This window comes from Silurus meridionalis, chromosome 14 (assembly GCF_014805685.1).
Source record: "Silurus meridionalis isolate SWU-2019-XX chromosome 14, ASM1480568v1, whole genome shotgun sequence".
Lineage (NCBI taxonomy): Eukaryota > Metazoa > Chordata > Actinopteri > Siluriformes > Siluridae > Silurus > Silurus meridionalis.
In genome coordinates this window covers 993,212-1,008,107 of record NC_060897.1, presented here as the reverse complement: position 1 = coordinate 1,008,107, position 14,896 = coordinate 993,212, and the positions used below count along the sequence as shown (strand labels likewise).

General features: G+C 40.3%; 1 protein-coding gene across 1 annotated transcript; it reads right to left on the bottom strand.

Moving 5' to 3' along the window:
* coro1a (coronin, actin binding protein, 1A) lies at positions 1 to 8,104 on the bottom strand. The gene is given in 12 exon segments (XM_046865749.1): positions 1 to 355; positions 473 to 688; positions 828 to 885; positions 1,022 to 1,058; positions 1,061 to 1,166; positions 1,361 to 1,465; positions 2,268 to 2,387; positions 2,678 to 2,859; positions 2,962 to 3,091; positions 3,213 to 3,335; positions 4,972 to 5,175; positions 7,948 to 8,104. Coding segments are annotated over 11 exon segments (1,368 nt in total). The 5' UTR covers positions 5,170 to 5,175; positions 7,948 to 8,104; the 3' UTR covers positions 1 to 262.
* Positions 8,105 to 14,896: the final 6,792 nt, after the last annotated feature.

The following is a 14,896-nucleotide window of genomic DNA, read 5'->3' as shown; positions in this document are numbered from 1 at the left end:
TGAGACACAGCGGGTTTTATTGGAATTGGTGGAACATATATTATTAAATGTGGCTAAAAAAATAAAATCCCTGAAGAACTTCATAACGTTTCTATAAAAGCTGTAACGTCTCTCCCTCCATTCTATACTCGTTTACCTCTCTCTCTCTTTCTCTCTCTCTCTCTCACACACACACACACACACACACACACACACACACACACACACACACACACAGACACACACACTATGTTCTAGCTTTTATACTTGTTTTTACTCTTCTTCAGCTTTTGCTCTCCAACTCGCTCATTCGCTTTGTCAACTGCTCAACCATCTCCCTCAACTCCTTCACCTCTTTCTGCAGAGCCTGAACATCCTAAAAGAGAGAGAGAGAGAAATGTCATATATATATACAATAAGAGAAGTGTAATTTCTAGTGTCTGTGTGTGTGTGTGTGTGTGTGTGTGTGTGTGTGTGTGTGTGGTGCTCGTACCCCTCCGTTGCCGTGTCCATGTCCCCCGGAGGACACTGTAGTGGACATGAGACTCTTGATGACTTTAAACTCTTTGTTCTTGGTGGTGGCGGTGAAGCCCTCCTTCAGAGAGATCAGGACTGGTTTCCCTTCTTTACCCGCGAACCAATCATCAGCATCGACCGACGGCTCCGGACCAATTGTGTCGGGGTACAGGTCCTCCTGAAACAAGTCGGACTAAACCAAAAACAAAACAACAGGGGGAGTTAAAAGATTATATTGACTCTCAGGAAACTGTCTGTCTGTCTGTCTGTCAATCAGTGTGTGTGTGTGTGTGTGTGTGTGTGTGTGTGTGTGTGTGTGTGTGTGTGTTTACCTTGCGTGGTACAGTCATGACGATGGGTTCACACTTTCTCTCATGCAGTTTATAAAATCTAAAAAAAAAAAGGGAATAGATTACTATGCAGGCATTTACTGTGTGTGTGTGTGTGTGTGTGTGTGTGTGTGTGTGTGTGTGTGTGTGTGTGTGTGTGTGTATGTGTGTGTGTGTGTGTGTGTGTGTGTGTGTACCTGGCGATCTCACACTTATTGACCTCCAGTCCTCTTTTGGCATGTAACCCATTCCCTTCTGACTCTCTTTGCTGCTGTACATGGACAGATAATGCACATACGGCGCCTCATCTGTCACCTCAAAGTACCGAATACTGCTGTCACCCTGCCACACACACACACACACACACACACACACACACACACAGTGTAAAACAGTTTCACAACCATGTATCATAAAAAAATAATGCACTTAAAGCTGAGTGAGAGAGAGAGAGAGAGAGAGAGAGAGAGAGAGAGAGAGAGAGAGAGAGTGTGTGTGTGTGTGTGTGTGTGTGTGTGTGTGTGTGTTGCTCTCACCTTTCCACACAGGTAAACGATGCCTGTGTCAGGATCAAAGAATGGCAGCAAAACACCACTGCTGGTGTCGAGTTCCTGCAGAGTGAGTGGCTCTGAGAAGTTGTTCTGAAAGAAAACACACACACACACACACACACACACACACACACACACGCACGTGTCATTAACACACCATGCTTCATTTTAGTTTCTATATTGTAGTTACAAGTTTCTCGTTGTAAAGCAGTCATTTACAAGATGGCCTCTAGGTGGTGCTAAAAGACCAATATTAATGTTTGTGTTGTCTTAGCAAGTACATATCGTCTGTCCATCCATCCATCCATCCATCCATATAGTTGTCTATTCATCTATCCTTCTATCAGTCTACCCATTCATCTCACAACCCATCCATCCATTCACCTATTCATATATCCAGCCATGCATTTTTGTGTTTATGTAACTCTGCTGCCACCCACACAGATACCTACCCACTAATCTGTCCATCCATCCATCCATCCATCCATCCATCCATCCATCCATCCATCCATCTATCAATCCATCCATCCATCCATCCATCCATCCATCCATCCATCCATCAATCCATCCAACCATCCATCAATCCATCCATCCATCCATCCATCCATTCATCCATCCATCAATCCATCCATATCTTTAGTCATTAAGTCATCCATATATCTGGAATGATTATTATTAGAAAAGTCGATGTGTTTGGATGAGATGGACTTCATAAGAACTATAAACAATTAACTCGACCACTAATTCTACTGCAGCCAATCAGATTCTTAGAAAAGTCACTGATTTATATTAAAGCATCTTTACGATGTTACAATAATCAGATTAAATATGAAAACACAATTTTAACACAAAAATGCTCTCGTAACATTTCCTCAGAGCCTGGCACACTCACCGGGTCCCACAGCGCCACCTGCCTCTCACTCATACGGCTGAACCCCGTGGTCAGGATCTTCCCTTCGGACACGAACACGGCTCGCACCGGCCTAGAGCCCTCATGAGGCTTATCCTTCTCCTGAAACACAGGAACACAGGAGCATCATTAACACTAACTTAAGCTAGGCATAAATATATATTTAAAAAACTAATATATATATATAAATGTAAAAAAAAATAGAAATGGATTGGATGGAAAATAAACACAATGTTAACAAAAATCTGGTGTCAGAAATCGGAATAAAGCACCAGAGGATCTGCAGTTACAGGAAAACAATCAGCCATGGCTCAGTTTCATCGCTGATTGTTTTACCAGAACATCACACGTGTTATTTTATTGGGTCGTGACGTGTGTGCTGTGAGACGTACGGCGATGACGCTGCCTTTACGAGGATCGAAAACACGCAGCTTCTTGTCCTTGCAGGACGTGAGGATGCGCGAGCCGTCTCTGTTCCAGCAGGCGCTGTAGATCATGTCAGAGTGTACGGAGTCGATCCGCACCATGGCCTCGCCGCGAGCCACGTTCCACAGGATCACCACGTTATCACACCCTGTCAAACACACACACACAATCGGCTTAGCTTGTTCCTAGCTTTGATATTTTCTATGTGTGTTTGTGTGTGTGTGTGTGTGTGTGTGTGTGTGTGTGAGACCTGCAGTCATGAGGACGTTATGTGCAGTCGGATGCCAGCTGAGGATCCCCACACGCTTCGAGTGACCATCCAACTTCACCACTGGCTCCTTCAGAGGAGTCATTAAACCCCCATCAGGAATCTCCCAGATCTAACACACACACACACACACACACACACACACACACACACACACACATACAAAGCATCAATCCAAATGTTCATAATGCAGCTCCAAGTTAACCCATTGTAAAATGTGAAAGGTCTTTCACCATCACGCTGCAGTCCTCAGAACCGCTGGCAATGATGTTATCGTTATGTGGACACCACTCAATGTCCAGCACGGGTCCGGTGTGTCCACAGACGGTGGGCTGAGACATATCGATACGTCCCGTCTGTAGAGAGAGAGAGAGAGAGAAACAGAAGAAAAGAAAGAAGAATGATGAAAGTGTAGAGATGTTATTCACCAGCTGGAGGTGCTGTGCTCCACTGACAGAGTCAAATCCTTCTAATCAACCTAAAGAGAACCTTCATTTATCCCAAAAAACTTAAAGAACTGTTTAAAAAAGTGTTTCACGAGAACACTGGACAAGTGCGCATCCGAAACCTAAAACCTGTCAGGAGTTTAAAATGAGACAACGGGGGAGGCGAGACACAGAGAGAGGGACTGAGAGAAAAAGAAATGGTAAGATAGAGTGAACGAATAGAGATTGAGATAGAGAGAGTGAGACAAAATGGAAGACAAAGTAGGCGGATAACAAAAACACGTGAGATAAAGAGACACACAAAGTACGATAGTATGAGACAGAGAGGGTGAGATGTAGTGTGAGAAAGAGAGTAAGACAAAGATGGTGAGACAGAAAGAGTGAGACATAGTGTTAGACAATGTGTGGGACAGAGAGTGTGAGACAGAGAAAGACATAATGTGGGACAGATAGGATGGGACATAGTGTGAGACAGGGAGGATCAGACATAGTGTGAGACAAAGAGGATGAGACATAGTGTGAGACAAAGAGGATGAGGCATAGTATGGGACATAGTGTGGCACAAAAAGTGTGAGAAATAGTGTGATGAGACAGAGAGGATAAGACAGTGTAGGACAGAGAGGGTGAGACAGTGTGAGACAGTTTGGGACAGAGATGATGAAACATAGTGTAAAACAGAGGTGAGACATAGTGTGAGAAAAAGAGAGACAAAAAACGAGCCCCAATAATCTTAACATCACTGAACCCCAAAAAGTTTATTCGGGGAAGCATGAGGTCGTGAAGGGTTCTGCATAGAACCTGAACCTGAACCTCAGTGGGCCAACTGAGGAACCATTTAAGGTAGATATGGATCAATAGTTTCTTAAGATACAAAAAATAAGATAAAAGAAAAATAACTAAATTAACAAACAAACAAATAAAAATAAAATTGTGGGTCTCTTTTTTGAAGGTGGTTTGCCTTTCAGGCACACACACAAACACACACACACACACACACACACACACACACACACACACACACACACACACACACACACACACACACGGGTAACTGATGTGTGTTTTTGGAACAGGCAGCTGTCCTTCTCGTCACACACTCGATCTGCTCGTTTCTCACCACATCCTGTGCACACACTGATACACACACTGCCCATATAAGGCAAAAACAGTGTGCACAACATGTGTGTGAGGAGAGAATGAAAAAAAAAAATAGATGCGTGAAGATCTGATGACGCTTGATGAAGAAACCTGACTTCCTGATTTACATAAAAGAATCGAATGATGTGACGACTCTTTTGACTCGACTCTTTCAACTGAGCGCTGATTTCCAAATAAAAACGGTTCTGACTAAACAATAAAACAGAAAAAGTGAGAGTCACGTGTGCAGTTTGATCAGATCTCAAGCTGTTTTAATATTCATACATTCAATTATTTAGAAATGATTTGGGGTCTTTAGGGGGCTCTGTGATCACACCAAAGGTTTCACCTGTATTTTATTTTGCATTAATGTCTTGTAACGCTACGTATTGCTGTGTGGGGGCGTCACCTTGCTGAGAGGAAGGACGATGAAGGCTCCTCCCCCGCTGGCGTCCACGATCATGGCCACGAATTTGGGGTTGACGGAGCAGAAGTTGCTGTCCCATGTCATCTGAGAGATCCTGATGTCATCATAGCACTGGTCTGCCTTCAAGGCCTGTCCGAAGACGTGGCGGAATTTACTGGTCCTGACGACTTTCCTGGACATGATGAGCTGAAAAATGCGAAGAGAAAGTTGGAGCGTTAGTGAGGAGATCTGGAGGATGAGATTGGATCGTGTTTCATCCATTATTGGATTGAGACTCTAATATCTGACTGCTATTAATGACCTGATCAGGATCAGATTGTATGAGCAGCTACTGGACTGGGACTTGAAGAAGATATATTTTTAAACTCATCAGTGTTTAATGTGTGTGTGAACGGTGGGTTCAGTGTTTATTATTGTATTTTACAGCAAGTGAACTACCGCTGAAAGTGAAAGTTCATTATTCAGAAGTGTTCAAACCATTAAAACTGTAAAGTTTTTCACATTAATGAAAAATGTCTCATTTGTTGCATTAAATAAATGGCAGCTTGAAGAGCCAGAAGAGTCGACTCGTTAATCAACTGAACCAAACTGGAGCTTTTTTCTAATTCAAACCTGACCAATCAAAAGACAGAAAAAACAGTCACGTGAAATTAAGTGTGCAGTTTGATCAGACAACAGCAAAAAAACTGACCCCAGTGTTTCATTTTTCTTTAAATTATTACTGTTGTTTGATTGTTTGTTCACTAATTTGGTCTTAATATGTGGAACATAAATGGAAATAAAAATATTCGTTGATCATTAAGTCACTTGCACTAAATAAATTTTGGAATTTTTTATCTCTTCTTTTAAAAATGATTTAAAATAATTAAATAATCATACTAGCATATTAATATTAGTGAGATAAGAAGATAATAATAATAATAATAATAATAATAATAATAAACATATTTTTATTATATTAACAAAAAATTATAAAAGAATCATTTTACTGCCTCTGAATAACTCTGTGACCACAATCCACACTGTCAAGCTCTTGGTGGGGTTCCACCTAGAACTGCAAGGGTTCCCTCAGAGGAACAGAAGAATCTCTTGCAGTAGAAGGAGGAAAGGTGAAATGTGAAAAATGAACACTCTGTCATTTTCTTAAAGGTGTTTGTGGGGGAAAAAACATGCTGGATTTCACTCTGAACACATAAAATAATGCTGTGCAAAGTTCGCACCCCCTCATCATTTCCAGAGCTGAAGATGAGATGAGATGATTCGAATGGGACTTGTTTTGCAGTTTATCTACTTATATAAAAAACAAATAAAGTTAATGGAGAGAGTCTGAGAAGCAGGGAATAGTGAAGTCTTGATGGTCGGTGTAAAATGATAAAAAGAGGCACAAACTTGTCACACTGAGGTGAGGAAATCAACATGAAAAAAAAAGAGTGTGTCTTTTAGGATGCATGATGAAGGTGCTTTTTTTTGTCGTTCGGCATGGTGAAACTGCTGCACAGGAAATGTCTGAAAAAGGAAGTGCCTCGTTTGAGATGGCAGAGAATTCATGAGATAAAGGAGGAGATTTTTTTTATAGCAGATATAAAAAAAAAATGTAACTCCAAAATGTAAAGATTTCTTAAGATGCTGACAAAGTTAAAGACTTTTATCTCCGAAGATTTTCACTCCAGAGTTCTGCCTGTTTGTGCACAGAGCAGAGCTTCATCCTGCTTCTTCATCACAACTGCATGAAATAGAGGAAGGAAAGAGAAAGAGGATGCTGGTGCACTTTGTTCTTTGCATACTTGTCTTAATTTATTCTCTCATAAGGTCTTAAGCCTCCAGATACCACAGGATGTGTGAACTCCATGCAATATGTGTGTGCAAAAAGAAAGACTTCTGCAAACACCCAGAGGAACGAAACATCATTACAATTAAATATATACTTTTAATGATATTTTATTCTTCTTGGTGTGCATGGTGAAAAAATTCTTTTTTGTGACACACACACACACACACACACACACACACACACACACACACACACACACACACACAAACACCTGTATCCCTGATGCTGGAACAGCTCCATAACCTAAGCTTGTGAAAATCCTGACCTTTGAACATTTGGTTTCCCTGTGAGCTGCGAGATCTTTCTCACGAGGTGTAACGAGGTGCTAATGAAGGCGAGTGTGAGATTTCAGTTAGACCACATCCTACAGCGAGGATACTGAGACACACCCGTGTGTCCTCCAAACGACCGCCGATGATCCGTTTTTCACCAGAGAATTTTTAAACGCGGAGTTTATGCGATTCCGGTTCATCTTTACTGCATGTTTTTTTACAAGTCTGTAACAACATCATCGTGAAACTCAGGTCTTTCCGAACATCGAGTGTCTTCCAGCAGCGGCGTAACCTCACGATATTTTCGAACGGTTTATAAAAACGTTGCACGTCAGAGATGATCATTTGCACTATATCGTATTTATCTCCACGCATCGCTTCTATCACAGAAATAAACCTTTTCCGCACCGCTTTTCTTTACAGTTCCTTTAAGAGGACTTCGAGGGTGTAACTGGACTTTTTGGACCACTAATGCACATTTAAATCATGCTCTTGCATTAAAAGCTCTACAGCTCTTAGTTTGGCTTTAGTGATCGTGATAATGGCACATTGGTATCTAAAAAGATTGCAGTGCCTTTAATGAACATGCACATTTATAAAAAGGGGACTATAGGAGTAGTCCTGAAGTACCCTTTTTTAAGTGTTGAACTTTACAGCCTGAAAAAAAAAAGCCCCTAAAAATGAAATATATTTTTTGAATTTGCAGGTGCATTAAAGCCTGTTTTGACCCATAAACATTATTTCTGAGCAGAAATGTTCCTCTGTACAGATTTTCATTGCAACATTTTCAGTCATCTCAGATTTATTCATCTAATTGCTGAGGCATCAGGAGCTCAGTGAGCGAGTTCAGCGTACCTGCAGCTGGAGCCGGGGATGGGTTCGGATGCTGGGTCCGGTTCTGGTTCTGGCTGCAGACTATGCAAACAGCAGGAGTGAAGAGGAAAAAGAAAAGAGATAGACAGATGCACAGAGTAAAAGAGAAGAGTGTAAGAGGTGGAGGATTTCTGTTTAAACAAGGCAGAGGAAGTGAAACTTTACGTCACAGATGCAATGGGAGGCGTCTCTCTAAGTCTCTTCTGCTTTTCTTTTTTTCCTTTTAAAGAGTTGCTCGAGATGACATGAAGAAAAAAGGCTGGCCGAACGCTTTTACCGAACCATGTGACTCCAATTTAGTGACTGAAAAAAAAAGTGGTGCATGAGTTCCTTGATGGTTCTTTTGTAAGCATCAAAACGTCCTCATGTGTTTTTAGAGCTCGCTTTGTACACAGGGCTGTCATTATAATAGAACTGCTTCAGATTGGTATCTCTCCTCCACCACACTTTACAGTTGCAGCACATTCTGGTATTCAGTCTTCTCCTGGTATCCACCAAACCCAGATTTATCTGTCACATATAAACAGTACTATCTAAAGTTTTAGGCAGGTGTGAAGAAACACTTTAAAAATAGAATTTTTAGTTGTTTATTTCAAACAATTTACACAAAAAAAAATCTAAATCAAGTCAGTATTTGTTGTGACCATCGTTTGGCTTTCAGTTCTTCCTTTTGCACACTTTGTACACTTGCACAAATTCAGGGAATTTGTAGGATCAGAGTCAGGTGTCTGATTAACCAATTCTACCAAGCAGGTGCTTATGATCATCAGTTTCATCTGTAGGTTGAAACCCAGTTATGAAGTGAAACAGAAGCAGCTGTGTAGGAGCTTCAGACTGAGTAAGAAACAGCCAAACTCTGCTACTGTGGTTGAGGCTGTGGAAGACAGTTTCATGTAACAGATCCTACATCATGGCAAGACTGAGCACAGCAACAAGACACAATGGACTTTTACTGCATCAGCAAGGTCTCTCCCAGACAAAGATCTCAAAGCATTCCGGGGTTTAAAGATGTGCTCTTCAAGCTATGATGTTCAAAGAATGTAGCTGAGTGGTCAGCCAAGGATACTTACCCTTCAACATCAGATGTACAGTAGTGCAATCAGCAAAGAACTAGAGAAAACTAGTGGAACCCAGGTACACCCATCTACTGTCTAGAGAACACTGAAAAGAAGTGGAAATAAGATTTAGTGTCTCAAATCTGCATGAAAACAAAAAAAAAAAAGCAGCAGGTGCTCTGGAGTCAATATCTGAAATATTTGCTGTATCAGGAGGCAGGATATTTGCTGAAGGTCTGGAGAGCGGTACAATAGTAAGTGTCTGCAGCAACAGTGAAGCATTGTGAAGGTTTTCCTGCAGGGTTTTTAGCTGCATTTCTACAAATGAAGTTGGAGATGTGGTCAGGATTAATGGCATCCTTAATGCTGAGAAATACAGGCAGATACTTCTCCTTAACGCAGTACCGTCAGGGAGGCATCTGATTGTCCCCAAATTTATTCAGCAGCAGGACAACGACCTCAAACATACAGATAATGTCATTTAGAACTATCATCAGCGTAGAGAAGAACAAGGAGTCCTGAAAGAGATAGTTTTTGCCTCCACAGTGTCCTGATCTCCACATCATCCAGTTTGTCTGAAATTACATGAAGAGACAGAAGGATTTGAGGAACCTGCATCCTCAGCAGATCTGTGCTTAGTTCTACAAGATGTTTGAAATGACCTACACAATGAGATCCTTCAAAAACTGTGTGCAAGAGTAAAGAGAAGAACTGATGTTGGTTTGCAGGCAAATGGTGTCACACCAAATATTGATTTAATTTGGATTTCTCTTCTGTTCATTTACTGACCATTTCTTAATTAATAAAAATGTATTATAATTTTTTTTTTCACTACTGCTGGATATATAATTATCCCGACTTCAGATGTAAATAGTATATTGTGATAAATCATGTGCCAAATCAAATATAAGACTTATGAATCAATTCAATTCAATTCAATTCATGTTTATTTCTATTGCGCTTTTAACAATAAACATTGTTTCAAAGCAGCTTTACACAGATAATGTTGTGATAAAAATTAATATGTTCTTTATAAGTAAGTTTGTCCCTGATGAGCGACTGTGATGAAGGAAAAACTCCCCGAGATGCAGAAGGAAGAAACCTTGAGAGGAACCAGACTCAAGAGGGAACCTCATCCTCATCTGGGTGGCACTGAATGTCCATTTATTACAGATAAATGATGTTGAGGGGTCAGAAGCAAACTGTAGTCCTAAATCAGTGGCCCAGTTGAGCTCTGCGGGGTCAGACGGAGATCAATTTTATATCGCCATTTCCGGAAGATTATTGATAAAACTCACTGCTGTAGCCGACGTGAATGTACGCTTAACACGGTAACGTGGTGAGGTAGTAATGCAATGACTAAGGCAGATTTTAAAAGGGATGAGGTAATGATCTGAAATCGCTTCAGACTGTGCAAATATGACAATTTTTTTTATTTTTAATCCAAATGTTAGTAACAAATCAAGACTGTGTCTCCACTATGAGTGGGTCCTATAACATTCTGATTAATTCCAACTGAATCTAGAATGGACACAACTGCTGCTCTTAAGGAGTCTTCCTGATTATCAAAATAAATATTAAAGTCACCAACAATTTATGCTTTGTCTAAAGATGTAGCTCCTGGGGGTCTATAAATAATAATTAATGGAATTGACTAGACCTACTTTTGGACACTGAATATTTTATGCTGGTGTAAAGAACTTTTTTACATTTGGGTTTAGTCTTTTGTGCGACACTTAGATTATTATTATAAATAGCTGTGACTTTGCCTTCTCTGCCATTTAGACGGGGCTGTTGTATGTAACTTTACCCAGGAGGACTCGCTTCATTTAATGCTACATATTCATTCGGTTTAATCCACGTTTCTGTCAAACACATTATATTAAACTCCTGGTCGGTAATAATTTTGTTTATAGTCAGCGCTTTTGACGTTAGAGATCTAATATTCAACAGTTCTACCTTTAGATCAGAGGTGCTGCTGTGCATTTAGTCCTATTTAATTTAATTTTAATCAGGTTACTTAAACAGACTTCCTACATTTTGCTTTCGTTCGGGGGACAGACACAGTCTCAATTTGGTGGATCTTGAGTGACGACTCTGTGCAGCTAGCAGACGGTCGGTTTAGCCTGTCGGTCTGCTCCCTGGCCTTGGCTCTGGACAGTCACTTGTTAACTAGTGCTGTTCTGAGACTATGACCTATACTACAAGAAATGAGAGCAGCACCTTCCAGAGCGGGATGGATACCGTCCTGCCCTAACAGACCAGCCTGGGTCTCAAAATTGCTCCAATTATTTATGAAGCCCACATTGTTTTTGGACCACTCGGACATCCAGCATAACCTGCTGTAGGCTACATCGCCACGTCGCATTGGGATGGGGCCAGAGCATGTTACTGCATCGGACATTGCCTTCGCTAATTTACACACCTCTATAATATTACTCTTAGTAAACTCTGACTGTTGAAGGCGTATATCATTAGCTCCTGTGTGAAAAGCTATCTTAGAGAACCTGTGCTTTTCTAAAAACCTAAGCTGACCTGCTATGTCCGGCACCCTTGCTCCCGGTATACACATGACCTGTGCTGCTGGTGCCCCTGAAGGTCTAGCTAATTTCACGTGCCTCAAAATAGAGTCTCCTACAACCAGAGATCTTCCAGGTTTCTCAGCGGGTGCTTCACTTAGGAGAGCAAACCTGTTGGACACGTCATGTGGAAAGGAATGGTGCTTCTGTCGGCAGCCTTAGCGTTAGCTTTGGCTTTACAAGTATGCCGCTGAGTCGTCACCCACTCCCCCGCTGTGAGGGCTCTAATACTGAAATCGGGGGAATGCTAACTCCACCTTGGGCATCCAGACTTTCCCCTGCAGAACCTAGACTGCTCTCACACTCACTACTTATCTCTAGACTCTGGATGCACTCCTCTAATGCTAAGATCTTCTCCATCAAAGAGCAAACTAACATACACTTCTCACAGATAAAATTATCACTAACGACAAGGAAAGACTGACTAAACATGTCGCACTTCACACACTGAATGAGATAGATGCTCGCCATAGCAGAGAAATTACGTACCTTAATGTGATTACTGTAGTTCTGATGGGAATGGTCTCCACTTACTGTTTTTAAACCCTTGAACAGGGAATAAAGCGCTCTTCCAAAGCAAAAAGAGAAGAAACGGAGCCAATGGAATGTAGAGGATGCAGGAAATCAAAACGATATTTCGAGATTTTAAAGCGATAAGGAAGAAAAAAACAACAACTGTAAAAGTTTAAACGCCGATACAAACACAAAATTCCCGGCAAACAATCAATAACAGGAAGCTATGTCATAACGGGCTCAGAATCAGAATTTCATACCGGATCGGTCGAGGCCCGGGTTACCAATGACCTCCACAGGTATTGTTAACCAACAGGGTACCGGTGGAAATTGGGCTACTGTTGGAGAAGAAGGAGGAGAAGTAGAGGAGGAAGACGTCCACAGAGACAGTGGAGGAGAGTGGAGGTTCAGTTGGTACTTTAAATGTTGGTACTATGACTAGTAAAGGGAGAGAGGGAGCTGATATGATGGAGAGGATATGGAGACGGATAATATGCTTTGGCGCCCCCTAATGGGAGAAGCCAAAATAACAAAAGAAGAAAATGCAACAAATGGAGGGCAGTGTGTAATCAGAGATTTATACTAGGCGTATGTGTGTGTGTGTGTGTGTGTGTGTGTGTGTGTGTGTGTGTGTAAAGGATTAAATTACAATCTAATATAAAAACAAACACGTTAAGAAAAATGTATGTCCAATATTCCTAAACAAATAATAATAAAAAACAGAACAGACAGGATGCTGAAATTAAAGGAGAGGAAACTTGACACGTTCACATCTCCTTCACTCGAGTTTAACACATGTATTTTAACTGGATGGAGCCAAACCACAACGCCGTAAAACACAAAGTGAGTCGTGAGAACATCCTTTACTAGAGACAGAGGAAGTTACCTCTATCAGGAGAAAAAAAACTCAATACAGCAAATGATGGAAATATATTTAGAAAAAAAGAAAAATACAAAAATGTAATATAATCAATAAAAATAATTAGGGTCATATTAATGATTAATATACTATCTTTTGGCACTACTTTATTTTTGTGTGTGATTTGGAGAAACATTTTATATATATACAGTGAGGAAAATAAGTATTTGAACACCCTGCTATTTTGCAAGTTCTCTCAGTCAAACCCGTAAACACCACATTATTTACCACACCTGCAATAAACACACAAAACAGATGTTATTACACCAAACAAATAAGGTCACACGTATAATGTACATGTACACACAAACACACACCGTAGGTGCATGTCCACTGTGAGAGACATAATCTAAAAAAAAAAATCCAGAAATTGCCAAGCAGCTTGGTGAAAAAAGGTCCACTGTTGGAGCAATCATTAGAAAATGGAAGAAGCTAAAAATGGAAATCATTCTTCCATTTTCTAATGATTGCTCCAACAGTGGACCTTTTTTCACCAAGCTGCTTGGCAATTTCCCAGTAGCCCTTTCCAGTCTTGTGGAGGTGTACAATTTTGTCTCTAGTGTCTTTGGACAGCTGTTTGGTCTTGGCCATGTTAGTAGTTGGATTCTTACTGATTGTATGGGGTGGACAGGTGTCTTTATGCAGCTAACGACCTCAAACAGGTGCATCTAATTTAGGATAATAAATGTAGTGGAGGTGGACATTTTAAAGGCAGACTAACATGTCTTTGAGGGTCAGAATTCTAGCTGATAGACAGATGTGCAAATACTTATTTGCAGCTGTATCATACAAATAAATAGTTTAACAATCATATATTGTGATTTCTAAATTTTTTTTTTTTAGATTATGTCTCTCACAGTGGACATGCACCTATGATGACAATTTCAGACCCTCCATGATTTCTAAGTGGGAGAACTTGCAAAATAGCAGAGTGTTCAAATACTTATTTTCCTCACTATATAGATGTATGTACTGTATGGATTTTACTATGGTTACATGTGTTCATAAAGTGGTTTGAACTCACGCCTTCCTTCCAGCCAATCAGAATCCAGTATTCGGTCTGCTCATGGGATTTAAATAAATTACGCCCTCCCACATTATTACAGTTTTTCAGATCAGAAATAAAATTCCCAAAATGACTTGTTCAACCAGCACATCATGTCGTCACTTGCGCACGTCATAAGAACAACTTTGTGTTGCTTTGAATAAATTGCGTTGGTTCATGCTTTGGTTCATTCATTCATAACTGAACAATTGTACAATTGTTTGCCGTTTCCTACGTCATCAACTGTTCATGTCATATTCATCAAATTAAATGATACTGGTTCTCACCTGAATAGTTTTTAACCCATAAAACATCTTAGCATCAGTTTATTGCAGAAGGTTTGGAATGCAATATGGTTAAAGCAGCTGTCAGAATCTGGCAAAATAAAATGTTCTTTTCTCTTTCAAACTTATTTTGTTTGTAAATGTAACTTGAATTGTGTATGATGAATTGTACAGATGAATCTTGAATGTCACTAATGAAGGCGAGTTTATGCATCAGATCAACCAATGATCGACTAGTTCTCTAAAACAGGTCAAAGATGAATCTCATGAACCTTCAACTGGTGACAGACAACAAAACACTAATACAGTACAGTAAAATTATGAATCCTGTCTGATATCCCACATACAGTAATGTGTGCATTTGTGTTGAAATTCATCGATGCCGTACAGAAGAAATTGTGCATTGTGACTTTTTTAATCATTGTGATCCAAACTGCAGTTTAATCAGGAAACAGTGAAACTGTGCAACGTCATACTGACAACATGACTAAACATTTTAAAGATCTTGTTTATGGTCAATGACAAAATGACTTCTG